Source organism: Mus caroli, chromosome 16, assembly GCF_900094665.2.
Source record: "Mus caroli chromosome 16, CAROLI_EIJ_v1.1, whole genome shotgun sequence".
NCBI classification, from domain to species: domain Eukaryota; kingdom Metazoa; phylum Chordata; class Mammalia; order Rodentia; family Muridae; genus Mus; species Mus caroli.
This window is the reverse complement of record NC_034585.1, coordinates 7,015,004-7,042,503: the sequence shown is the minus strand read 5'-3', so window position 1 is coordinate 7,042,503 and position 27,500 is coordinate 7,015,004. Positions and strand designations below refer to the sequence as shown.

The following is a 27,500-nucleotide window of genomic DNA, read 5'->3' as shown; positions in this document are numbered from 1 at the left end:
TCTCTCTCTCTCTCTCTCTCTCTCTCTCTCTTCCTTTCTCTGTCTCCACTCCCTCAACTCCCCTCCCCATGCCCTAAATAAACTCTATTTTATACTATATCAGTCTGTGTCTGGTACCTCAGAGGGAAGAGATGCCACAGAATGGGGTCGTAGAGGCACCCCTCCACTTCACCATACCATGCCTCTACCAAACATATCCCTGGCTTCCTTTTCTTTCTTATAAAACACAACAATTACTAGATCCCAACCCCTTCCCTGTATGGTGGGGTTAGGGAATCTAGAGTCTCCTGTGCAGCCCAGGCTGGCCTGGGACTTGATCCTCTTGCTTCGACCTCTCAAGTGTTAGTGACCAGTGTGCACTGGGTGTACCTGGAATCAATCTACATTTAAAGCCCAGCGTCCCTCACTATGCTCCTCATCTCACACTTGCTCCCTGCTGATGCTGAATAACAAGTGAGGCTGGGGCCGAAGAGATGGCTCAGTGGTTAGGGGCACTTGCTCCTCTTGCAGAGGACTTGAGGTTGGATCCCAGCACCCATGTCAGATCACGCACAGCTCTCTGAAACTCCAGCCCCAGAGCATCAAATGCCTTTGACCTCTGCAGTCACCCACAGTCACATGCTCATGCATGCCCACATGTACGCACACCTACGCATAATTTAAGGTTTTATTTCCAAGGTCACGAGTCTATCCCCTTGACAAGCAGCCTCCAGTGCTTAGCTTGCCTGGCTCCTCCTGTGGTCCTGATTCTGCATTGTTTCCCATGCTTTCCCTCTGCTGGAAGGCAGATCGGACACTTCTCCCATTCTTCTGGGCTCCTTCTTGAAAGTTTCTCAGCAGCCCTCTTTGACTGTTGACTCTATGTAGTGACCTGTCCCTCCCTGGATTTTCCCACAGCTTCATCTTTCTTTCCTCTAACTATCACCTGGCCTGCCTAGACTGTTGTTCTGACAAGACCTAATTAAGTTACCTTAGTATCTTCTGTATACTAATACTTTGAAGAAACAGAAGTGTGGGGTTTATTGTTTGGGATATTTATTATTATTTTAGTAGTAATAGTAGTAGTAGCAGTAGCAGTAGTATTTTGAGATATGATCTCACCATTTAATCTTGGCTGTCCAGGGACTCACTAAATAGACCAGACTGGCCTTGAACTCTCAGAGATATACGTGTCTCAGCTACCCAAGACCTGGGATTAAAGGTGTGAGCCACTACGCCAGGTATTTAGGGAGGGTGTCTTTATTTGTTTCTCAATGAGCCTCCTGTGTGCTGGGCTTACAAATGTGTGTGGCTCAAATATGCTTATCTTACAAGAAAACTACTTGGGTGGTAGAGATGACTCAGCTAGTAGAGGGGATCCCCAGGACTCACACCCTGGAAGGAGAGAATGACTCCCCCAGGATGTCCTGTGCCCTGCACAGGTGTGCTATGGTTTTGGGCCCTCTACCCTACACAACCAAACAAATAAGCAAGTGTAAAAATAAATAAATGAAAGAAATCTAGCTGAGTATGGTGGCTCATACCGTAACCCCAGCACTCTAGAAGATGGTAGTGAAAGTGAAGCCATTTGTGGATCAAAAGAAAGAAATATCTTTTTCCTTTTCTATCCTCCTCCTCTTCCTCCTCCTCCTCCTTCTCTCTTCTTCTTCTTCTTCTTCTTCTTCTTCTTCTTCTTCTTCTTCTTCTTCTTCTTCTTCTTCTTCTTCTTCTTCTTCTTCTTCTTCTTCTTCCTCCTNTCCCCCTCCTCTTCCTTCTTCTTCTTCTTCTTCTTCTTCTTCTTCTTCTTCTTCTTCTTCTTCTTCTTCTTCTTCTTCTTCTTCTTCTTCTTCTTCTCTACCTCTTCTTCTTAGAAAATCAAAAGAAAGTAGCCAGATTCTTTGACATCAATATTTTAAGGTAGCAACATTACAAATAGTCCATTGACAGGCTGCTGGCCATGGTTGTATACACTTGTAATGTCTGCACTTTGGTGATGCAGAGGCAGGAGATTGCCAGCTTGGGTTACAGAGAACCTGATACCCTAAGTTCTCAAAATCATAACCCAAATAACTACTAACATAACAAAACACAAAACAAGAAATAGTTCACAGGCTGACACAAGCTGAGTCCCACCAACAGTGCCTGGGCACACAACACATGACCTCCCTGCTAGAATAGTCTCTGCGGTTGTGTTCAGGCCCTGGGTGCAGCACCCTGGGTTGTGCTAACAGAGGAAGCTGGACACAGAAAACTGCACTTACAAAGCACTTAGAGCAGTCAGAATCTGAGAACTAGGTGTGGGTGGGAGTCAGCAGGAACCAGGAGAGGGGAAGTTACTGCTTCAGTGTCCAGAGTTTCTATCTTGGAGGGTGGAAAGTTCTAGAAAGAGAGGTAGTGATGGTTCCAGAACACTATGAGTGTGCTCAATAGTAAATGTATGCTGCATATTTTCACCATGATTTTATGAAAAGACTTTCTATTACTGACTTGAAAGGCCTGGGAACAATGATGCCACCTGCCACCAAGGCAAAATAAAATATCTGCTCCCCCAAACTGTCTTTGCTGTACTGCCGAGTACAACCTGCTCAGAATCCACCAGCATTCATGGAAATTCACATCAGCTACCCAGGCAGCAGACAGGGTTCTCGGGGGATCTGGGTTCAAATCCTGACTACGCACAACAGCTTGCTATATGGCGTTTGGCAAAACAAAATCAAACATAAGCATATTAATCAATAAGTGTTATAATACATGCCATTATAGGTTATTAATCAATAAGTGCTATAATACATGCCATTATAGGTTATGTGTGTATACAATTATTGTATATTACTTGATAATATGTGTAGAGTAGATTAACATATGTGAATAGATTAACATGTCTTTAGAAACCATAACGAAGATCACTTCTCTGGGCTCAGTCTCCACAGATCACATAGATAGTAAAAAGATACATTAGTGCCTCTCCTTGAAATGAACGAGAGTCACTGGGGAGAGGTGGTTTAACCCAGGTTCCCAGGCTCTGCACCCAGGGAACATGCAGAGGACAGAAGCGGGGCTTGGCACTCAAGGCCGGAGACCGGGGCCTGGTACTGGATAACAGGGCCTGGGCGGAACTAGGGACCTTGAGTGGGTCTGAGGACCCTGTGGCCCTGGGACCTGTCATCCACGGCCTCCCAGATTTCCAAAGCGTGGGCTACTGGAACCTCCTGCTCAGTCATCACTGGGTGAAGTCATTTCTTCACCCACATTCGAGCCTCCAGGAAAGCAGGTTTTGTAGTCGGAAGGGGACGCTCTTTGGCTACACCAGGCTACGGAGGAGGAAAACCCTATTTTCTTAATCTACCTGAGAAATTGTATTTATTTTATTTGGAAACACAGATTTAAGACTTTGCTCGGAAGCGAGGAACTCCAAGCATTGATAGGAAAAGGGCCACACTGTAGGGGTTTAGGTGCGTGAGGCCTGGAGTGGAGGTTTAGGTGCGTGAGGCCTGGAGTGGAGAAAGGAGCTGAAGGACTCTGTCGGAGGAGGCATAGTGGTTACAGTTCTCACTGCCTGGATCTCCAGGAGAACTCTACCCTCCCGCTTTCAGCACTCAGCAACTTTCCTTAAAGGATGTGACAAAGTAAGGTGGATGCCTCCACCTCTCCCCCAGTCAAATAAGTGCACCCTATGCTGTCTCTGTGCCAAGCCCTCACAAGAAGGACCCGGCGCCCAGACTCCAGAGTCAGAGGTGGTCTGTCCCAACACGCAAATGAAGGTCCAGTGAAGGGCAGCCCCTGGTCCAAGGTCCCTGCGCTCTCTGAAGATGTTGGGGATTAATAGAGTGCACGTCTGCCCACCCTCCACCCCCTCCCCCTCCTCCCCCGCGCCTCCCACTGTCCGAGTCTCAGAGCTGCAGACATTCCTGCAAGGCTATCCCGCCACCTGCCTTCACTGCCAGCTCTGTGCATAGCCTCGTGTTCTGGATCCCAGCTCCCTGCTCCCTGCTCCCAGGTCCTGCGTACAGTCCGTCCAAGATCCAAGAAGCCTCTCAACCTCCTGCACACCCATCCAGCTTTTTCCGGCCCTGCTGTCTGACCTCGGGCAAATAGTTGCCAGCCTCAGAGCCTCGGATTCCCAACCTAACTTTAGCGGCTGCAAAGGGGATCTTGGAGACACCTACCGCGGCTGTGCCCCGTGCTCCTGAGTGCTGCCTGCAGTCTCCCTGCCGCCAGCTCCGTGGCTCCTAGGAGCTTGGGGCGGGCAGTCTCCTGGCAGCTACCTCACAAATAGGGAGTATCTGTGGCGCTTTTCCCCCTTTCACTTTCTATCTACACCTTCAGCTTTGGGCCAAAGGCAGAGCTAAGCAGGAGCCCCTCCTCCCCTGACAAGTGATATCCACCTCGTGCTTTCTCAGAAGCTACCACATGCAACCCAAGTTCGCTTGGACTGAGTCTTTCCAGAGGACCCCTCCCTACAGGCAGATCTCACTTAGACCAGTCCCTGCTCAGGAGGAGAGAACAACAGATTTGAGCCAGTAGAGCTGAATTCCAAGGCAGGTGTTTGGTTTGTAAGCCACCTCATCTACACCCCTGGTGGCTCTCTATTTCACTCTGTCTCAGCCCAACCACAAAGATAGGCATTTAAACCTGAGGTCCGCTAGCAAAGCTCTGCTTTCCCAGGGCATGCATCCTTGGAGAGGTCACTTCCCTTTCTCAAGCCTGTATTTCCTCATCTGTAGCCGAGGAACTGAGTCAAGTTTGCCTCTGACTCCTATGCCCCTCTCTCCCACCCTGAACCTCCAGCTGTGAGTAAGAGAGTCAAGTTTGCCTCTGACCCCTACCCACTTCTCTCCCACCCTGAACCTCCAGCTGCATGGCCATGGGGCTGAGCTGGGACACTTGTCACTTTGATTTAGTGGCATTTCAGGGTAGTCTGAGAAAAGGGACCCCACCCCTTTTCACCAACATTACACTGGGGACCTCGGATGACAGTGGTTACTTCATGGTGCCAGATGCTGTTGATTCTCACCATGACTCTACTACACAGATATTCCCCTGAGCCCACTGTGGTGGCTGAGGAAAACTGAGACTAAGAACGGTGATTCAAATGTGCAACACAGATGCAGCCAAGAGTATAGCTAGGCGGTAAGGCCAACCGTGTTGTCTTCAAAGCAGATGCCACACCAAACACTCTCAAAACCCACTTGGAGACTAGAGAGAGTAGAATCTGCCAGAGACTCTTTGCTTACTAGATACACCACAGGCTTGCTTAGAGTTTGGGAGTGCCAAGCTTCTCAGGATGGAGGTCTCCTAGAAGTACAGCACAGTGTACTCAAAGACAGACATAGACTTGAGATGTCGCTCAAGGGTAGAGAGCTTGTCAATCATCCACAGGGTTCCTCCTTAAGGAGGAGGAGAAGGAAGAGGAAGAGATGATAGTCTAAGTAGCCCCAAAACCTTGGTGGGGCTGAGAGCTGCCAGCAGAGGCCCCTGGAAGTCTGGGTGCAGATTAAAAACTCTGTTAGGAATGCTGAAACCACCCAAGACCTCAGTGTGCATAGGAAAGCTCTAGTCTTAACCATTGGCTCCAGCCCATCCATTACCTTGCAACTCCGGCAGGTAAGACCCAGAAGGGCCAGGAACCAGGCAGCGCATGATTTAGAGAGCAGAGTGATGCAGGAATGTCTGTGGTCCAGCTGCCCCTCCTGGCGTGCCCGAAGTCTCCAAAAAGGTCCTCAGATGCCCAGGTGGGAAGCAGGCAGCCTCATCCCTCACATGCCTCTATCAGTTAGGAGCCCAGAGCCTACCAAGCTCAGCTAGCATGCAAAGAAAGCGAGCAAGGGACCACCTGAAAATTCTCTACAAACAGCTCATATCCTGTATTTGGATACCCTCTAATTTGCCCATGCTCCCTTAGCCACCACAGCTTCTTATGTTAATTTCAGTTCCTTCTTGTGGGCCAAATTGGGTGACCACAGAAGCTGCACCTCAGCTAAGTCACTGAAATGATAATTGCAGTTATTGGACACACATTCTTCTGCAGCACAGGACGTGCATCAGACTCCAGTGCATACTCCCAAGGTAACCAAGAGCTGTTAGGGACACGGTGAGCGCCAGCTTCTGCTCGCAGCAAACTGCATTGAGTTTCTCTGGACGTATCATAGTCTTTTATTCCAACATGATGAACTAAAACCCGAGTTTCACCCGGAGTGTTGACTCTAATTCAGTAGCCTGAGAGCTAGCTGGCTCAGGGTTGTGGTGATAAGCAACACTGACTCTTCTCCAGGGAGAGAGTGAGCNCCCCCGCCAGTCCATCCTTCAGGTGACATCAGTGAGAAAGCTTTAGCCTGGAGTTAATCTGTTTTTTAACACTTCTCTAACACATCAGGAAGCAGTATCTGGCTTGAATCGAATAACATAGCTCTATTATATCTTTAAAAACCAAGTGCTGGGACTGGGGTTGGTAGAGTCCTTGCCTAACCTGACAAGGCCCTGGGTTTAATTTCCAGCACCACACAAACGCGATGTGGTCATGCACACCTGTAATACCCAAGTGTAGAATGTGGAGTAAGTAGAATCAAAACCTTAAGGTCACCCTCAATGCTGTAGACAATTGGAGACCAGCCTGACTACCTAAGACCCTGTCTGAAAACAAACAGGTAATGCTGCTATTTGGGCACTTTGCCTTCCTTGTGGCAGGAAATAAACCTTTCTTCTTTGAAAATGAGTTACACATGGGAGTGGTCTGGGTAAACGTGTCAAGTACATGCTTGTGTGGGTGGTATACAGAAAAAGTGAGGGCTGTGTGGTTGGCGGTGAAGCAGATGGACTCTGGGAGCCAGCCTGGGAGACAAAGGGTGGTCTGGATGCTCCTGGCAGGTATAATACCGTAGGCCCAGCAAACCATCTGAGCCTTTGTTTCCCTGTGTGTAAAATATGTATAGTAACTGTCTTTGTATGGTGACAGTTTTAAAGTCATCACCCCTGCTTACAAAAGTCCCAAGAAGGAAGTAGACAGACAAATGAGAAATGCTAGGAGTCAATTTGAAACAGTCGTTGTTTGATGGGAAAACACAGTTAGTAGTAGAAATCACACGATACCCAAGTTCCATCCTCATGACAGCGTGTCACCGAGACATGCCAGTGTTGGCTGCTCTGCTCTTCTGAGACACATGGAGATTCCTTCTTGTTTTTACTGGCTGCCAGTTCTGACGGCCCCAACTGCCCTAGACTTGCATCACTGAGAATGGGGTTCAGCCTGAATATATCTGCCTGGCAACAGCACCTCTTACATGTGCTGTTACCTGGTCTCCCCACATCCTTTCTGATACCCCTGGACCCATTCCCACAAGAACTAAGTAGAAGCATTCTTATGTCTGTGCAGATGATTTCCAAGCAAAACAGTCATAAGTGCCATATATGTTCAGCAAGTACCAGATGCAGCTTATCAGCGCTCAGAAGGATGAGGCTGGAGATGTAGAACTATGGACCCATCTGAGGCCAGTGGAGATGGGGAAACATGAGGAAGGATACAGAATAACTTAGACTGCAAATTATTGCCCCAGGATAAGGTGAATGGAGATGAGGAATGGGAAGGAAGGTCGAGCTAACACTGGGCCTTCTCTTCTTTAACGCACCTATTTGGGAATTGGGAAGATGCACTGTTGGCAAAGTGTTTGCTGTGTAAGCATGAGGACCTGAGCTCAGATCCCAGCATGTTAAAATTGGCATGGTGCCCTGTACCTGTGATCTAAAGCTAGAGGATTGCTGGGGCTTGCTGGCCTTAGTCTTGAACAGTCAGTAAGCTCCAAGTCTAGTGGTGATCTCTGTCTCAAAAGGTAAAAAGAGATTGAAGAAGACATCAATGATAGTCTCTATCCATAGGCATACACATGTGCATGCACACATGCCTCCCCAAACATGTACAGATGTACAAATATGTACATGTGTAACACACACACACGATTCTGGAATTGTCTGAAAGGAGGGATATCAGTCGGTGTTTTGATGATCAAGGCTGACTTGAGTCCCAAGTAGATAACAATGCTGTGAGTGCCTTGCATCATGATTGTTAGTAAGCACGTAATTCCCATGGGAGCTAAATAAGTTAAATAAGTGACTGAGGAGAAGGAGATAAGAAAGGAGATAAAAAACGAAGGGTAAGTGACTAGATAGGATATAGGTGGTAGGTGAGAGTGTAAACTCTAGGAGGGAGGGTATGTCCATGGATGCACTGGTGGGAAGGCAGGTGGCTAGGTTGCTATATAAATATACACAGATGAGTGAATAGACAAATAGAAAAACTAATGAATTGGGCAAGTCAATATTGGTCATAAATAGATTAGTGGAGCAATAGATTGGAGTAGGTAGGGGGCTGAGAAAGGTATGCTGGAGGAACACAGGAAGTGGCCAAGAGGTGACTAGAAGGAAGTGTGGATGATAAATATGATGCCAGGTGAACCACTTAAGGCAATAGCGACAGAATAAGAAATAGTCCCTGGCTGGGCCAGGTGCCACAGTCCGGGGCAAGAGGATACATAGCAGGCTGGCTGGGAAAATTATCTGGGAAGTGCCAACTTCTGGCACAGGCATTTCTCTTTTGTGGGCTCCTGGGAGTGAATGGACCATAGGCTAAGTGCTGAGAGGCAGGCTGAGCTGAGTCCTCTCTGAAGCCTACCCACTTCCAGGAGGTTAGGAGCAGGGTGGGAGCTTGGATGGACACCTGGAAGAAGGAGGAGTCTGGAGGAGGGAGGAAGCCAGTTCTCTCATCCTAACCTCCAAATAAGGAAGGAAGCTGGTGGGAATGTCCCTTTCCAATAAACCAGGCAGCATCCTAGAGTGAGATTTCATGCTGTGGGTTAGAGGATGAAAGTCCACATGTGGAAATCCCAGAGGCACCAAAAGAGTGTAGCATTACAGTACTTAGAACAGAGTAGAGTGCAGTCAAAAACAGCCTGGAAAAGGGAGTCTGGAAGGGATGACCTGCAGGCCAGTGAAAGGAGATCAAAAGACCTAGCTCATGAACAAAACCTGAGGTTGGAGCTGCCCTCTCCTGTTCACCTCAGACACCAGCCTTGATGTCAGAAGCAGCCTTGTGACTGGGAATGTTTACAGCTCACGTGGGATGCTGTCCCCAAACCCACATAACAGTGACTGGGACTACTGTTGCCTCCATTTTACAGTTAGTTCTCCACCAGGGCCCTTCCTAGCTCTCCCTTCCTTGGCCTGTGACTGCCCTTGCAGGGGCTGCCATCTCTAGCTGCGTGACTTCTGTCTGGGTGTCTGCTTTGATTTATCACTGAGCCCATCGAGTTCCCTCAGGATGGGACCATGAACTCCAGACTCACTGGAGCCATGCAACAACATATGCACACAGGCTGCTCTATGTAGATCAGAGCCAGCCTCTGTAAATTACCAACGTGTACAAAACTGTTTAAAGAAGATACTGCCATAACAGAAACCTTCAAAGGCAGGTGCACCAGGGGTAACACCATACCCGGCCATAACAGTTAACTGCCTGCAATTTTTATTTCCTTGACCAAGAAAATTCCCCCTTAGTTCTATATGACTAAAAGCAAAACACATACAGGTCAAAATGTTCAGATGAAAATTTAAAATGATACTTCAAATACATGTTCATACAGGTTGGTAATTTGCTGACATGCCTGTACAGTATTTTGTACACCACTGTCATATTCCAACCTACTTCTTTTTATTGGTACTTTGTGTAACATACTGAATCTATATATTGGGCATATGAGACATATCATGATTAAAACATAACTTGTGTCTGTGTGGAGTTTCTTCACAAACAATAAACAACATACAACACACACAAAGAAATCATGTAGCTGCTGAAAAAAAATGCCAGTCTAGACAAAGACATGTGTGTGTGTGTGTGTGTGTGTGTGTGTGTGTTGTGAGAGCTGGCCTGGAGGTCAGGAAGAGGAAGCACAGGCATTGTGCTCCTCTGTCTTCCAGCCCCAGATGATCACACCCTGAAGCTACTTCCAATTTCTGAAGTCACGTGTGATCCAAAACAAAATATTACACCCCAGGGGAGGAAATGCAATAATAATTTTTAAAAAGAAACCAGTGTACTCAGAACAAAGAGAGGATACAGGGTCTGGGGTGCAGGCAGCAGCCAAGGGAGGGAGCTTCCCCTGCTGGGTGTCCAGATAAAGAGGAAGAGACTCACTACTTCCCCAGGTGTACCATTGTCCCAGGAGAAGCACACTGACTGCTTGCACCCTGATGGAAATCCAGAGAGATCAGAGGGACTAAAGGTTCCCCATTGTGTCCATGCTAAGAGGGAGAGAATACAAGCTGTGTTCAGGAGAGAAAAGATACCACCAACCTGAGAATTTATATACTGGAGCAGCCAACCTAAAGATATAATTAATGTAGAAACATGTAGGACTCCAGCATTGTCTAATGCATGGTCATTCAATACCTATACCTATACCTATACCTATACCTATACCTATACCTATACCTATACCTATACCTATACCTATACCTATACCTATACCTATACCTATACCTATACTATACCTGTATCTAATCTATACCTACACCTACACCTATACCTATATCTACATCTCCCTGTCTCCAGCCAGATTGAGGAACACAGCTTGTCTGCTTTCCAAACTGGTCTCTGCCACTTCCTACCCTGAGACATCTAGCTAGTCTCAGCTTTGTGCATTAGATGAGGGATACACATGCATTCAAAGGGCTGGGATGGGTGGGAGAGCCAGGCAGAAGGTGCTGGTGTGTGTGTGTGTGTGTGTGTGTGTGTGTGTGAGAGAGAGAGAGAGAGAGAGAGAGAGAGAGAGAGAGAGAGAGAGAAACCTAGAATAGCTTATGTTTCCAAGTTGAAAGGACCAACCGGGCTGGAATTTGTAACCACAGTACCAATACCAGAACAGCACACATGGGAGACAGAACAACCTCTGACTTCGGAAAGCATCTCTTTGCTCCTGAGGAGGAAGCCGGCTATGCTGGTGGAGTGAGGGATGGGAGCAAACACAGTCAGTACTGGCTTCTTTCCTGACTTAAGAAGCAGAAGCAGGCTGGGATGGAGCTTAGTGGTAAAGCACACACTTGGCACACACAAAGCCCTGACTTCCATACTCAGCACCCAATAGGGTCAACAAGACAACACATTCAATTGTTAGCAGTAGTATCCTGAAAACCAAGACACTGGGAAGGTGAGGTGACTCAGTGGGTAAAGCTGCTGACCACCTGAGTTCAAGCCTGGAACCCACATGAAAGGAGAGAGCCAACTCCCACAAGTTGTCCCTCCACACACACGCTCACAAAGAAATAAATGTAATTAGAAAATTAAGACACTCATACTCTCTCCTTGTGGGCTGGGTCTATTTCTCTACGTCTCTGTCTCTGTCCCTTTTCATTTTTCTTGCCTTCTGGTTCTCTTATATTTCCTCTCTCCTTCCCTCTTGGCCCACCTGGGCATCTATGGTTTTCTTTTCTCTATCCTTCTATTGGTCTCTCTCTCTCTCTCTCTCTCTCTCTCTCTCTCTCTCACACACACACACACACACACACACACAGTTGCACACACACACACACACATAGAGTTGCACACACACACACACACACAGTTGCACACACACACACACACATAGAGTTGCACACACACACACACACACCCACACACACTCTGCCCTCTGATCCCCAGCTCTTTAGTCCTTCATTTCCATGACTCCCCCTTTCTCTACATTATTTTTGAAACAGGGTTTCATTTAGCCCCAACTGCTGTCACTATACAGCCAAGAATGAGCTTGGATTTGTAATTCTCCTGATTCCATCTCCCAAGTCCTGAAATTACGAATTTGTACTCCTACTTCCCATTTCAGCAATGCTAGGATCAAACCCAGCACTCTGTGATCCAGGACAAGTGCCACCCCAACTGTACTGTGTTCCCAGATAAAGTTTCTCCATTTTCAACACGAAGTGACTAATTGTATCTCTTCCTGTCTTCCCAATAGATGGTGTGTCTGTTGGAAGCAGGAGTTCCCCGGTCCACTGTACACCTGAACAGTGTACACCGGAGTCTATTGTTGATGGTGCTCAGGCATGGACTAAGCAGGTAGGCGGCAGTGTGCCCTGAGGATGCTCTGATCAATGTGGAAAACAAGCTTTGTGCTTGCAGCACCCAGCCACCTAGGTTTTCCAAAAGCTCACCCTATATCCTTTACATAGATTTTCCTTTCAGAGAAAGGACACCTTAGGGCTGGTCATACATTGTTGCCTTGACTCAAAGGGATGCCAGCTTACCTCCATGGTCCCTGTAACTGATGCCCCTCTCTACCGTGGGAGCCTGCAGACTGTTGCAGACCCAGCTCAAGAAAGTCAAGTCTAAGTCCCCTTTCTCCAGCAGGGTCAGGGAAATCTTCCGGGCCAGGGCATCACCATCAGGCTCATGCAGCAGGGCACAGTGGTATTCCCGTGAGAGCAGCTCTTCTTCCAGCAGACCATCCAGGAGGGCCCGCACCTGCCTGGGCTTCTGGCTGGAGAGCAGTGTCCGTACCTGGGCCAGGATGGCCTGGAAGTGGTTCATGGCAGTGCTCTGAGGCAGGCCAGCTGCCTGGAGTCGCCTCTCATCCAGCCTTGAAGCATCCAAAACATGAAGTGAGACCCAGGATGAAGGAACCTCTGTTGTCAGTGTAGCCTTCTCCTTCTTAGGAATGTTTCCTCATTCCGGTGCAGGCCACGGTGCCTGATGAACGGAAATGGGTTAGGGGTGACTCGGACAGCAATAAGAGAAAGGGAATTTCTGCTTTCCTTTCTGCTTTTAAATTTTATTTTATTTTATTTATTTATTTATTTTTTATAGAGAAGAAGCCCTCTGAAGGGTGGAAAAACTATCACATGTGGGCAGATTGCTACAGACTAGTTGCTCTGTTAAAAAAAAAAAAAGGAAACTGTAGCTCACTTGGGGAAGTGATGGCTTTGCGTCTACTATGCCTTGGGTTCAATCCCCAGCACCGCATAAACTGGGTATGGTGATATAAGCCCCATAGTTCCGACACTCTGGAGGTAGAGGCAGGGAGATCAGGAGTTCAAGGTTATCTTTGGCTACCCAGTGACTTCAAGCCTTCCCTGAGCTACACAAGACTGCCTCACAAAGAATAATATTTAAAAAGGATGGGCATGTCATTGCTTTGAAGCTCTGAATAAATGGAACACAAAACTTGAAGTTGGAGCCAGCATGGTGGCTCACATCTGTAAACCCAGTAGTTGGGAGAACACATGCTAATGAAAGCTAGCCTCAGCTACCCAGTGAGCTCACATTCAGCCTGGGACACTGTCTTACAAAAAAAGTTCCTGGAAAGCGGAGTAGACACAGGGAATGGCGACATGAGTGGAGTGGAGTAGACACAGGGAATGGTGATGTAAGTGGTCCCAGATTCTGTGGATAAGCTTCTCAGCCTCTGGCAGGCAGATCCACACGTAAATTGCAGAGTGGCCTCCCAGAAACTCAGTCAGAAAGTTCCAGAGAGGCTTCACTGAGGTGGGGAAAGATCCATTCTGAATGTGAATAGCCCTGTCACTTGGGCCAGGAATCTGGACTGAATAAACAAGAAAGGGTAGCTGAACACCAGTCTCTTGCCTCCTCTCTCCTCTCTCCTCTCTCCTCTCTCCCTCTTCCTCTCCCTCCCCCTCTCCTTTCTCCTCTCTCCCTCCTCTCTCCCCTCTCTCCCCTCTCTCCCCTCTCTCCTCCTCCCCTCTCTCCCCCTCCCCCTCCCCCCTCTCCCCCTTCTCTCTCCTCTCCCTCTCTTTCCCCTCCCCCTTCCCTCTCCATCCCCTCTACCTCCCCTTTCCTTCCCTTCCCCCAGAATGCAATGGGAACTGCTGTCTCTAACCCCTGCTGCCATGCTTTCTCCACCATAATGGATTGTACCCTCAAACTCTGAGCCAAAGGAGACCTATCCTTCCTTAAATTGCTTTTGTCTAGTGTTTTATGATAGCAACCAAAAGCCAACCAGTGCAGACCCATAATAGCCAAACTGGCGAAGTGTACAGATAAGGGCAAGGTTTTCATAGCCACACATGGACTAGTCCTTCACGAGGGAGCGGCTCGAGCCAGGACGGAGTGTGCATGCTCACTTCACTTGCTGAGTTGAGGCTGTAGGACTAGTTATATGGCTGTGCATAGCTTCTTACATGTCTAAAGCTGTACTAGTCGGATGAGTCTCGTGAAATTGCTAATATTTGTCTTGGTTTATAAAAGCGGCTCTCCGGGGCTCGGAGAGACAGCTCAGCAGTTAACAGCATGTACTGCTCTTGCTGAGGCCTGAGTTTGGTTCTCAGCATTGACACTGGACATGCAGCTCACAACTGTTGTCTGTGACTCTAGCTCCTGGGGACCTGACACCTTCTTCTGACCTCTACAGACACCTTCATTCATGTGCACAAACTCACAGATACACACATACACATAAATAAAACAAATATTTGTTTAAAATTATCTTTCTACACTGTGAAACCCAAAATGGTGGTTGTGCTGCTGCTTCTGGTGATGGTGATGATGGTGATGGTGATGATGATGGTGATGATGATGGTGATGGTGATGGTGGTGGTGGTGATGATGGTGATGGCAATGATGGTGGTGGTGGGAGACTTAGGGAGGAGGAGCTTGGTGGCTAGGGAATCAAGTGATGCTGAGGGTCACTCCAGTGCAGACAATGTGGCTACCACACACTCATGCTGTAGCTTTCATGGCTAGGGCTGTCCAATCAGAGTCAATTGTCCATTTCTACCTCCTGCTGTGGCTTGGAGCTCAAAGATGATGAAAAGCCCAGATGACTCCCCCCAGAGAGATCAGGGGATTGGATAATTTCCCTCTGTGGACCTGTCATTCCTACACTGATCCAAGGATGACATTCATCAAGACCCTGCACGGAAGCTTGCAGTCACAGACCCTGGTCCAGTTGTGGGTTTGTAAAGCTGAGCAAAAGGAACTTAGCTCTCTCCGGGGTTCCTGCTTCCTTATGAGTGGCCAGGAAGCCAGCTCTCCAGGTCTACAGGCATGGCTGGGCAAGTCCCTGTGGCTATGGCATGCCTGCCCACAGGCCATGCCTTGATACGACTGCCTGAGTCACCTTGGCCACTCTCTAGGGATGCGTGCTGCTGCCTCTGCTTCATGGATCTTTCCCAACCCGACGGCACATGGAATGCACCACTGGCTTGTAACTGAAGAGATACAGGAAGAGTGGGCAGAAACAGACTGGCAACGCCTAGAAAGATAGCATGGCCTGTGATCATGTGTGAAGGCAGGTGTGGTATTCAGGAGAGAGAACTCCAATGCACCACTCCATTCCACTCCTTTCCACCACCATCATCACCACAACCATCACAGTAACTCGCCACCATCTCCATCACCACTACGCCATGTCCATGACCACTTCCCCTTCTTCTGCCTTCATCTCCTCTATCTCCATCAGCACCATCTGCTTCTCCACCATCTGCACCCCATCTCCCCAGCCACCAATCTCATCTTCTGAGCACCATATTTTCTCCTGCTGCCCTTGTCTGTCATCTGCCCCACTACCTTTGCCGTTTCCATTAGCCCTACCATGGCCTTACCAATCACACTACCTCTACGTTATCTCTTCTGCCTTCTTGATGGCCATAGCCTCCCTAGCTCCAAACCCCATCATGGTCAACACTGACCCCACCATAAGTTCTCCAGTGTCCTCTGGCCCCACGTTCCTCTCAGAGGAAACCTCTAGAATAATAGGGACCTTGTTGTAGTTCTATTTTTACTGAGATATGAAGAAGACAAGATTCAAAATTATAAACTATCAGTGTGTGTCCTCTAGATCCCCTATACATGCAAGTATAGGGGCCACTTGTTACCACATGTGTGTGAGTATATGTGTGAGAGGGTGTGTGAGAGTATGTGTGTGTGTTAGAGTGTGTGAGAGTTTTATGTGTGTGTGTGTGTGTATGCAAGTGTATGTGAGTGTATCTGTGAGTATGTGTGTATTTGAGTGTGTGCGTATGAGAACGTGTGTGATTCAAGTCTGGAGACACAGAGCTTGCTGATGCATTTTCTCTACAAGAAGCCAAGACATAGGAAAGCAATCTGGGCATGACAGGAACCTGAAGCTCAGAGATGTCAAGTAACCTACAAAAGCTCACACAGTTCACAAGTTCTGGGATTCATGATGAGCCATGGCCAAGTCCTTTGTGAAATATCAAGGCTGTGTGGGCCTGGGGAGAGGTCTTAGCTGGCAAATGTTTGCTTTTCAAGCAATGGGGGCCTGAGTTGGATTCTCAGAATTCATGCTAAACAAATAAACAAAATATCAGGATAGTGACACATACTGTTGAGGTAGAGAGAGATAGATCTCTGAGCTTGCTGGCTGGCTAACCTAGATAACTCTGTGAGCTCTGGGTAAAAATTCAGATACCCTAAGGTACCTGAAGACTGATACCTGAAGTTGACCTGTTGTCTTCACCTGTGTACACGGGAACAAGTGCACACACATACACACATTTTCAAACATGGCCTCTGAGATGTGACTTACTGGTCCCTTGAAGAGAACCCACCATAGTGGCAGCCTCCAGCCTCCTGCAGGTGCACCCAGCTTGTAAGTAGACACCCGGTACTTTCCACACAGCTTTGGACAGTGAGACATATCCTGACACAGAACTGGACCTGTCTAAATAGTGTGGCACTCTTCGTGGTCAACCCAGCTGAAAGCTTCTCCTATAGAAACCCCCTTCTTTCTTCTTTTTCCTATATCAGACCTACCCGCTCTCCTGGAGTGTCTGTCCTCCACCCCACTGTCCTTTAAAGGCATCATGCCTGATTGCTTCCTGGAAGCTCTTACATGACACAAAGTTATAAGTTTACACCACGGCCAGAGAACTGTTTTCACTATGCCCCCATTATGGACTTCTGTCAGACACTCTTCAGCCAGGCAGAATGTTGCTACAATACACTGGTATCTTGTTGCAACTATAAACTACTGTAAGTGCACTACAGTGATGTAATTCCTCACACCAAAAAGTGCCCATGAGGGGGACTCTCTCTCTCTCTGTGTGTGTGTGTGTGTGTGTGTGTGTGTGTGTGTGTGTGTGTGTATGTCTGTGTGTCTGTGTGTAGTCCAGAAGTTAGCTTTGAATGTCTTCCTCAGTCCATGTCCACCCTGGTTTTCTAAAACAGGGGTTCTCACTGGCTTTGGGGGGTTTTAGCCCCTGGGATCTGCCTGTCTCTACCTCTTCAGCACTGGTATCAAACCTGTGCCACCACACTGGGATTCTTTATGTTGATGCTGGGGAACAAACTCAGGGGCTGGCACTTGCAAGGCCAGCACTTAATTGTAAAACTGAATCCTTTCCCCAGTTCCCTTTTTTTCTTGCTAACTCTGGGCCTCCCCCACTGTGAGCCTAGAACCTCAGTCTCTGTTTACTTTCTGTTTTGAGACAGACTTTCTCTTAGTTGTCCAGTCTGGTCTAGAATTCATTCTGCAAACAAGGGAGACCTTGATCTTTCCAATCTGCCCGCCTTCCTAAGGTGTGGGGTAACAGGCCTGTGCCACTGAACTCTGTTTACGAATATGGAATTAATCCCTGACTTATCATGAACAAGTTGGGCTTTGAACACCTCGGGGGGCCTCAGTATCTGCATCAGAAATGGTGTTGACTGTTTAATAACAACCAGGGGCAAAAAGATGACTCAGTAATGAGTGCTTGCTGGATGCACATGAGGACCTGAGCACAAGTCCCAGAACCAATGTAAAAAGCGTGGTGTGGTTGCGCATATCTACAGCAATTGTTGGGGTGGACACAGGAGGGTCACTGGGGCTTGCTGGCCACCAGCCTAGCTCCAAGTTCAGTGAGAAACTCTGTCTCACAGGAATAAGGTTTGGAGCGACAGAGTAGGACACCAGAGTTCCTTACAGCTTCCAATGTGTGCACAGGTATGCACACCTGTATATACCATGTACATGCCCTCTGTCTCCATCACACACAGACACAGATACACACACACACACACACACACACACACACACACATCATGTCCCCAAGACTCAGTACATAGTAGGCATTGGCATATTTATTAATTCCAACTCAAATGTGCTGCCTAGGGCAGAGAGGAAAGTACACGTACATGTAAACAGAAGACAAAATCCCTGCCCATGCAGAGTTTACATTGTTAGTTAAAACTAAAGCTGAAGTCTCTTGAAGATTTCTGACTGGAGGTAAATCAAACAAGCTAAGTGTCCCTCGGAGTAGGGGAATATGGGAGACCAGAACCATGCACAAGTGGCCTCCAAGACAAAAATTAAAAGCAGACCAGCAAGCTCAGTGAGAGTGCTTGACACCCAGCTCGCTCCCAGAGACTGTTGGCTCAGGAATGTTAACAACGAGGCCTTGATTAAACAATCAAAGCAGTTAGTTTGGATTTAGTAAGGGAATGTCAATGCTTCCAGGTCAGAGGGAACTTTTTCCTTTATTTCTTGATCTAGAGAGATAAATGTTGTGTTGAGTGTGTATGAATGTCATTCTCTGGGAGCTACTTCACATGTCATCTTGTGTTACACCATGTCATGTCATACCATGTCATATCACATCACACCATATCATGCCATGGCTACATCACATCACATCATATTATATCACACCATGCTATGTCATATCACATTGTACCACATCACATCATATTATATCATACCATATCATGTCATATCACATCATACCACAGCATGCCATGCCACATCACATCACATCATATTATATCATACCATATCATGTCATATCACATCATACCATAACATGCCATGCCACATCACATCATAGTTTCAGAAATGTGTTGTTACACCTACTCTAGACATTTTAACATGACTTTCATATTTTTAGTTAGTGAACCACGCTGGGGATATGGTTTGGTTGGTAGAGCATTTGCTAGCATTTGTGAAGCTGTGGATTTGATCTCAGTACTATATAACCCAGGAATGGTGGCACATGCCTGTAACGACAGAACTGGGAATGGGGCAGGAGGATCAGGAGTTCAAGGTCCTCCTCGGCTATTTCTCTCTACTGAATCCACTTGAAGTGCATTTTTCTCCTTTCTCTCTTTCTTTTTATTTTTTGAGTCAGAGTAAACCAGTTTGACTTTGAACTTGTTATAATCCCCCTGCCACACTCTCCCAAGTGCTGGAATTACAAGTGTTAGCCACCATCCTTGACTTTATTTTTGAGACAATTCCATTATAAAACCCAGGTTGACCTTAAATTATCCTCCTGCTTCAGTCTCTGGTTTTCTGAGACTGTACAAGTTAGCACCATCAAGACATCAGAGAGTAGATGACATCACTTCAGCCGACCCTTGGATGCTTATTTCCAACTTCCAACATCTTTAAATGATGCATATGAGGCTTTCTTTGCCTACATAAGCAGTGTGAATTCCAGACACTGAGAGATAGCTCAACACACTTAGAGGTTAATTAAGGAAAAGGAATGGCTTTATTGTTAAAAAAAAAAGTGTTGTTCTTCTTGAAGTTGTTACCCAAATTCATCTTGCCCACCTGGCTTTTCCTGATAAGAGCTGGGCAGCAAGGGGGCGGGGGCGAGGGACTTATTTAAAGGCAGTTGAGGCTTTGTGCTGCCCCTTGAGCTGGCTGTTAGAGACATTTTCTTTGGGGATGGGCCTAATGTCTTGTCTGCCTTAGAGAGCCTAGCATTGCAAATTTTGCTTATCTCTAACAGGCTGCCAGCTACTTATCTTTGAGTACTTTGGAGGCACCGTTATATTAGCTAAATTCTACTTATGGGGCACAGTGACTCCTAAGGAAATGTATTAGTAAATATTTTTAACATCAACTCTATTACTTTGAGTTTCTTCAACAGCACTAGAGCTAACCCTAAGTTTGAGACAAGCAGACATCATGCATCCCCGCGGGCAGGATATGCTCCTTTGGGTCCTGATCTCTGTGGTAATCTACCGCTGTTATGTGCTACACTACACACATTGTAAGCTTACAATGGAGTGAAAATTTTCCTCTAGTATATTCCACACTGGCCTTGAATCCACTGTGAGAATGACCTTGAACCACAGTTCCTCCCATCTCCACCTCCTCAACATTAGGATTACAAGCTTGTGCCAGGCTTTGTTCAGAGCTGGGGATCAAATCTAGGGCCTCAAGTATTCCACAACTGAGCCCTATCTCCAACCCCACAGTAAATCTTCTTATTTTTTTGTTACTGGGAAAATAGGGTTTTTTTCTCATGGGTTGTTAGCCTTGATAAGAAAACAAGTTAGAAATAGACTTGGAAGGAAGCCTGAGAAAAGTTTGGTTAGCATTTGAGAGAAAAATGACCGAGCAAGAGAGCTGTAAGTCTTGGCAGTAGCCCAGACTAGGGAGGAGAAAGGGAAGCCAGCTCTGGAGGCAGGACAGGTGAGTGAGGTGAGCTTCGGGGAAGAGCAAGAAGGCACAGAGCCTTAGGGGACAACATGCCCAGGCTTCAGACAGTAGCTGTGTGGTTTGAAGGAGAACGATCCTTACAGGCTCCAAGGTTTGAATGCTTAGTCTCCAGTTGGTTGGATGGTTTGAGAATGACTGGGAGGTATGGCCTTGTTGGAGGAGGGGCAGGTTTGGCGGTTTCAAAAGCCTGGTGCCATTCCCAATGGGCTCTCTGCTTCCTGTTTGCAGTGTCACGTGTGAGCTCTGGTCCTGCTGGTCCTGCTGCCAAACCCTGGCTCCACCACCAGCACAGCACATTTAAACATTTTCTTTTGTAAATGCCTTGGGCATGTTGTCTTATCATGAAGTTAGAAAAGTAGCTGATGCAGTGTCCAGATCAGCTAAGAAGGGAAAGGAAAGGTTAGCACCCCGAAGTGCTCTGGGGTGGAAGCTATGCTGGCGGCTGTCCCAGGAGGCACTGCTGGGAAGGAAGAGTGTATTATCTCATCTGGGGATTATTCGTCTTCCCTTCCCTTTATCCAGTCTTGGAGTACTCAGGTTTCCTGGGGCAGGTGGGCTCCTAGGTAGGTGACAGACAGACAGGCCCAGCTGAATGTGACAACTGTACAGGGTATTATAGGCAACTCAGGTGGGGTCTCCATCCAGGCTGGAGGTAGAACTTAGATTCTGTTCTTTTTATCAGAAGTAGCATTGTTGTAATGATTTTCATCAAAGACATCCAGGTAGCTCTCACCCTTTTATATGGCAGCTAAGTTTTAGAGAGGCAAAGCGAGGGAGACCAAGGAAGCAGGGTATGGCCTTCAAAACCTCATGGTTTCCAAGGCTACTGTGACATGGACTTTCACCAGTGAGGATCTCAAGGCGTAGGACCAGGGTGTTTGGTTTTTGAGACAGGATATCACCATACAGGCTGGCCACAAGCTCACTGTCCTCTTGCTTCAGCCTCTCCCAAGTGCAGAGTTACATGTATGCATGGCCACACTTGGCCAAGGTGGAGCAATCTGCACAGCTGTTTCTAGCAAGCAGAAACTTGCTTTGGACTTTGGAGTGTCCTCCTTCCCACACCTCCTCTCTAGTTATATCTTTAGGGATTCAAGTCTGCTATTTCAAAGGAATTCATCTCATGAATGAGTCCAGAGTCCTGAGGTCTCAGCCTCACCCGCAATGGTGATGACACTTAAGCCACCACAGCTTCTGGACGTATGTTCCTGCAGGCATTTTCACCTTGCTACCACACAGTGTGCCACAGGGATTTCCAGTCATTTCCCAGAGAAAATTGATAGTTCTACTGACAAATCCATCGCTCCTGACCCCCAGCAGGCAGTGGTAACCAGCGTGTGGTGCTCATGGCTGTAACTCAACACCTGGAAGACAGACAGAGACAGGAGGATCAGAAATTCAAGGTCATCTTAGTGAGTTTAGGGTTATCCTGAGCTACATGAGAGACCCTGTCTCAAAATAAAACAAGCCATGTAACCCAGCATTCACTCTTGCAAATCCAGAACCTTCTCTCTTTCCTCCTACTGTAAGGATGTCCTAGGACAGGAAAGTCTTCAGCTTCCTCGGGTGTGACCCCAGATGCATCTTGGCTCTTAGGCATCTGAAAGAGAAGACTTCACAAGAAAGACAATAGTGAAATAAGCAGTAAAGAGTTCAGTCAGGGCAAGCAACAACAGGGGAAATCTATTCCTCAGAAGGGGGTGAGTGGGCCAACCAATGACAACACCTTGGTCAAGGGCTTGGACTTCCCATCTTCCCTTTGTCCCTCTCTTTGCCTTTACTGGAGTGGGCACTTCTAGAGAAGAGGTGAGTTTATTTTTAGAAGTCCATTTTACCCAGAATTCAGTTTGTTATGTGTATATATAAGATGCAAGGATATGTATAGGTTAAAGTATAAGTTTCTCTAAAGTTGAAAACCATTTAGGGAAAGGGTGGTGATCACATTTGTACATGCTCTCCTGGAGAGCATGTCCTGAGTTTCTGGAATCTGACTTCGTGTGGACCACCATCCTGCTTTGTCCCTTACATCTGTGTCTGCCCCTGAACTGGCTCATCCAGAGTCAACCAGCCACTGTATACTCAGCTTCCGTGCCTATGAGCTGGCTCACTCACTGTTCTCTGTGTCCTCGTGGGAGCCTGTTGGCCAATCCTTCCCATAGGCAAGCATCGTATATTCAATAGACACTCAACTCGGGCGTATGTGAAGCTTCCATGTCTGGAGAGATTGAGGATAAACATATCTGATGGTCATCTACAGAACCACAGAGGAGGAAGACCAGCGGGCGAGGGCCAGCTGTGTGCTCGGGCTGACTCAGCTCCCAATGTTCCCATGTTAGGCACCACTGGGGCATCAGATAGGGGGTAATTCTAAGTATCCAAAATATTTTGGGAAAAAGTATTTCAAAAAAATTTTTTGTTGTTTTTCACAGAACTTCCTCCCAAGATGAAAAAAAACCACAGGGTAAGTTCTCCTTTCCAAATAAGCCCATTCATCTGCTTCTCCAAATCTGAGCATAGCAGAGATGTGTGAAGCTCAGTAGGTACTGGCTTTATCATTGACAGCAGCTTTGCAATGAACATATTTGCTTTTGTGGAGAACAAGTGTGGTTGGCAGGAAAATAAAATTGTTATGTGGTTGATTAATGCTTGCTTGCTTGATTGATTGATGGGGTCTTGCTATGTAACTAGATTTGAATTCCCATAGTCCTGCATCAGCAGCCAGTGTCCTGGGACTATAGTCACCACACCCAACTAGATTGTGTAGACTTAGTTAAGCATCCGGAAAGTTTGTTAGGCTCTAACTCCAATGACTGCTGTTCTAAAAGTGGGAGAGGTTTAAGACACAGATAAGTGGGGACAGAAGAGAAGGCCATGGGAAGACAGAGGCCATGTTGGGAGTCCTGTGTCTATACACCAAGGAACAGATTGTAGGCCCCAGTGGCTTTCGAGACCACAGAAAGTCCTCCTTTGCAGGACTTGTGGGGTGAGGGGGGTCACAGTCTTACTGACATTGTCATTTCCAGAATGATGAGCACATGTGTCTACACGTGTGTCTGTCATTGTGTGTTGTGCACATTCTCATCACCACAGCCCTGAGGAGACACACAGCTGGGTTCAAATTCATGACACCATGAAAATCTACTCAGTCCTTCAGTTCTTGTTGCCATAGCAATTTTTGTTTTTGTTTTTGTTTCAAGACACAGTGGCCCAGGTTGGCCTAGAACTCACTATGTAGCCTATGCTGGCCTCAAATTCACAACACTCTTCTTGCTTGTCTCCTGAATGCTGGGATTACAGGGCTTGTTCATCATGTCTGGTTTATGTAGTACTGGAAATAGAAGGCAGGGTTCCATGCACGCTAGGCAGGTGCTCTGCTAGAGTAGTGGATCAATTGCAGTGACTGCATCCTGGACTGAAGCTGTCTGGGGACATTACCAGTTAACACCACTGAGAATGATCAGGCTCCAGCAGGTGAGGCAAGGGACGCTGATAAGCATCTTGATGTGCAAAGATGCTGCTGACAATGAGGTAGCATCTGGTCCAAATGTGGGAAAGTACAAAGGCTTAAAGTAGACTGAAGTCTCCACATGATGGGGATCTGTGAAGCTTTGCTGCCTGCTGCCAGCTGGTGCTAATTACTTGTGTGTCACTGTAAGGGGAACCTCGAGGGAAATTGTGTGGGAAGAAAGCTGTTCTTTGGCTCTTCATTTCAGAGGGTCTCAATCCAGTCCTGTATTGAAGTCAGCTTGAGTGTCCCCTGCCATGACCTCATACTCCAGGCACCTGGGACTGGGGTGGTCAGAGCAAGGATAAAATGGCCAGTTCTGTCTGATTTTGACTTTCAGAAAAGTGAATGAAGAGTTATCTAGTGCAGGTGTGTCCCACACCAGTGAAGGGCATCTGTGTTGTTCCTCGATAGGATCTAGCAGTCGCATCCCAAAGCAATTAAGTTACCAACCAGAGTATTGGGCAGTCACCTGAAACACATTCTTAACCTTAGAAATCTTCCAAGCGAAACCCCCAGACAACTCTGGCTACTGATAGCTGTCCATAGACTGATAGGTAGTCTCCCTTGCTGAAGACAACACCTACATAACTCATTGAACACGGAGAGGTCATGCTGGTGCCTTTGGCCCTGTGGACTAGTGTCCGTGGTACTGGGAGGTACTCTGCATGCTATCAGAGGAGAAAGGTGAACACCAACCCAGATACAAACCTTTTTATCTGCAATGGTGACCTTCCTGCATGAGATGCTAGGGCAATGGCGGCACTAAGGTTGTAGGAGTAACCCACACTCTCTGGATTTAAAGCACTGCATGGGATGGAGCCCGTGCCTCACACTGATTCGGTGGCCAGGAACCTGAGACTACATAAACCATGAGCTAGGGGAAAACTATTGTTCTGCTCAAGGGATACAGCAATACAACAATTCCTAATGTCACTCTGCTGTACTCACAGATCAGCACCTTCTCAGCCATCATCAGAGAAGCTTCCCTCTTTAGTAGATGGGAATAAATACAGAGACTCAACAAGTGGACATTGTGCAGATAGTGAAAGACTTTGGAACACTCAGCCCTAAATGGAACTATGTAGGAACTATGCAGATGAGGAGGTGGAGCCAGAGGGGATGGAGGGCTCCAAGGGAACAGTGCCTTCCAGGCCCAACAGAACTGATGCACATATGAGCTCACAGACTGTGGCAGCGCACAGGGCCTATGCAGGTCCAAACCATATGGGTCTCAGTACTGAGGTGGGGGAAGGAGACATAAGCTCTCATCCCTAACCCAAAGCTATCTCTAACTAACAACTGCCTATGAAGGAAAAAATTAATTTCTCCAAGAGTATCTTACTGGGTATATAAATACAATTAAGGGCAGGTCCCATGCTCAGGAAAACATGGTGAACACCACAAGTAAACTCTGTGTGTGTGTGTGTGTGTGTGTGTGTGAGAGAGAGAGAGAGAGAGAGAGAGAGAGAGAGAGAGAGTGTGGAGTCTTGGATAGCCCTGGTGCTGTTTGTATTTTGATGCTAATTCCGATTCCCCAAGAGGGGCTGCCTAGGAGGAGAAGAGAATCACCTACTCTGGTGACTTCATGTGACCACTCTAATGAATAAAGATTTCAAGGAAACCATTCACTGGATGGGTAGGCGGGTCTTCCGGGTCAGCCGGGAATGGCGGGAATGGGGGGGGGCAGGGCAGAAGAGGAGAGGAGAGTGGGCTGGAGGACAGGAGCATGAAGGCGGAAATGTAGTAGTGAATCCCCCCTCCCCCATTTCAGGTGGCAGGTCTTCTTGGGTCAGCTACCAGAGGATTTAACTTAGAAAGGCTGATAAATTAGGATGCTAATTGTTGTGTCCAGTGATTGAGTTACCATTGATTCTGAACTAAGTTTGTGTAGTGTTTTCTTTCACTTGGCGACTCAACTGGGTTCCGGAGAGAAAAGGTACAGTGGTGGGGAATCCCAGCCAGCCACAGGAATTTGGAAGTGTGGAGATGGCGTGGCAGCTTAGCAAGCAGGGTGGAGAGATTTCGGAGCTCCAGGACAGAGAGTCTGCTGAGAAGAACAAGGCCTTGCGGGCAATAGCTTGGATAGGTTTTTTACATTTCCTGCTGTGTGCATGTGTGTCTACGTAAGTGTCTCTGTGCATGTCTATATCTATGCATGTGTGTCTGAGTGTCTATGTGTGTGTTTGTGTCTATGCATGTGTATGTATGTCTGTGTCTATGCATGTGTGTGTGTCTGTGTCTATCCATATGTCTGTATGTCTTGTGCTCTTTTTTAGTTTCTTTTTTGTTTATGTGTCTTCGTTTTGTTTTAACCTTGAATGCTTGTCTTTTTTATATGCCTATTTTTTTTTAAGAGAGAAAGAAGGTGTGGGGTTGAAAGGGTGAAGAGGTGGAAAGGATCTGGGAGGAGACGAGGGAAGGGGAAACCATGGCCAGAATATATCACATGAAAGTAACTTTATTTTCAATTAAAAAAAGAAATTTTCCATTATGGTTATGAGGTAGCAATGACCATTACGGTTGGGGGTCAGCACAACATGAGAAACTTTGTTAAAAGATTGCAGCATTAGAAAGGCTGAGGACCACTATCCTATAAACTTCTGGCTGTCCTCATGTTCCTCCACCCGGAGAAATTGCAATAGTGCTGTATTTACTGTCGCCTGCAAACCCTCCCTAAGGGTTGGCGAGATGGTTCAGTGAGTGGGTTCTTCTTTCTTCCACCCTTCTTCACTCCTTCCCCACCCTTTCAACCTCCAACACTAGACAGGAAAGAAAAAGAATAGAGAGGCCACCGTATTGCTAGACTACTTCCTGCTGATTAAAGGTGTCCAGTTCCTTGGGTACCTCTGATCTTTGTCATCAGGATATCTATTTTCCTGTTGTTGTTTCTTCTTTGCCCAAGACTACTCAAAAAAAAAACCCACAACCAACAGCCAACCAACAACCCATCCTGTTATTTATATACCCTCTGAAAAGTCCCCAAAATGCCAAACATTACACAATTGCAGAAACTACCCGGTGCTGGCAAAATCACACCCATGCTAGAGCACAAGGCAAATCTCAGTCAGCTGCTCTGGACAACATGAAGCAGCGCCACAGCCCACGGCTGGGATTGAAAGAAAGCATATTCTTATAATAAAACCAAAACCCCAAAACTGTCACTACAAAGCCACATGGTAGCAGGTGTTCATCTTAAGTTTGAACTGCTGCCTCCTCCTGTCCTAAACACATGGATCTCTCTCTCTCTCTCTCTCTCTCTCTCTCTCTCTCTCTCTCTCTCTCTCTCTCTCTCTCGGTATGTGGTGATTAACAAATCCAGATGGACCACTTGACATTTGACACTGACATGCTGTCATCCTTTAGGTGTACAACTGAACTGAGTTGTTATAAAAACTGCAGGAGTTGGAGAGATGGCTCAGGAGTTGAGATCTGTGAATCAAGAATACAGAGGACCTGTATTCAGTTTCCAGAATCCACTTGGAAGCTCACATGTAACTCCAGTCCCAGGGATACACACAGACACACAGAAACACACAGACAGACAGACACACACACACACACACACA

The 27,500-nt window shown here is 47.0% G+C and overlaps 1 protein-coding gene across 3 annotated transcripts in view; it reads right to left on the bottom strand.

The window, feature by feature from the left end:
- The window catches only part of Ciita (class II major histocompatibility complex transactivator), a 46,764-nt gene extending 34,137 nt beyond the window's left edge, over positions 1 to 12,627 (bottom strand). The window contains exon 1 of one of the 3 annotated variants that reach the window (XM_021184946.2): positions 12,265 to 12,627. In XM_021184946.2, the coding sequence (XP_021040605.1) occupies positions 12,265 to 12,547 (283 nt within the window). In that variant the 5' untranslated portion in view covers positions 12,548 to 12,627. Of the gene's footprint in view, positions 1 to 4,145; positions 4,236 to 12,264 lie in introns of those variants that run through there. The other 2 variants (XM_021184947.2, XM_021184949.2) reach the window with 2 other exon arrangements.
- Between the last annotated feature and the right edge of the window lie 14,873 nt (positions 12,628 to 27,500).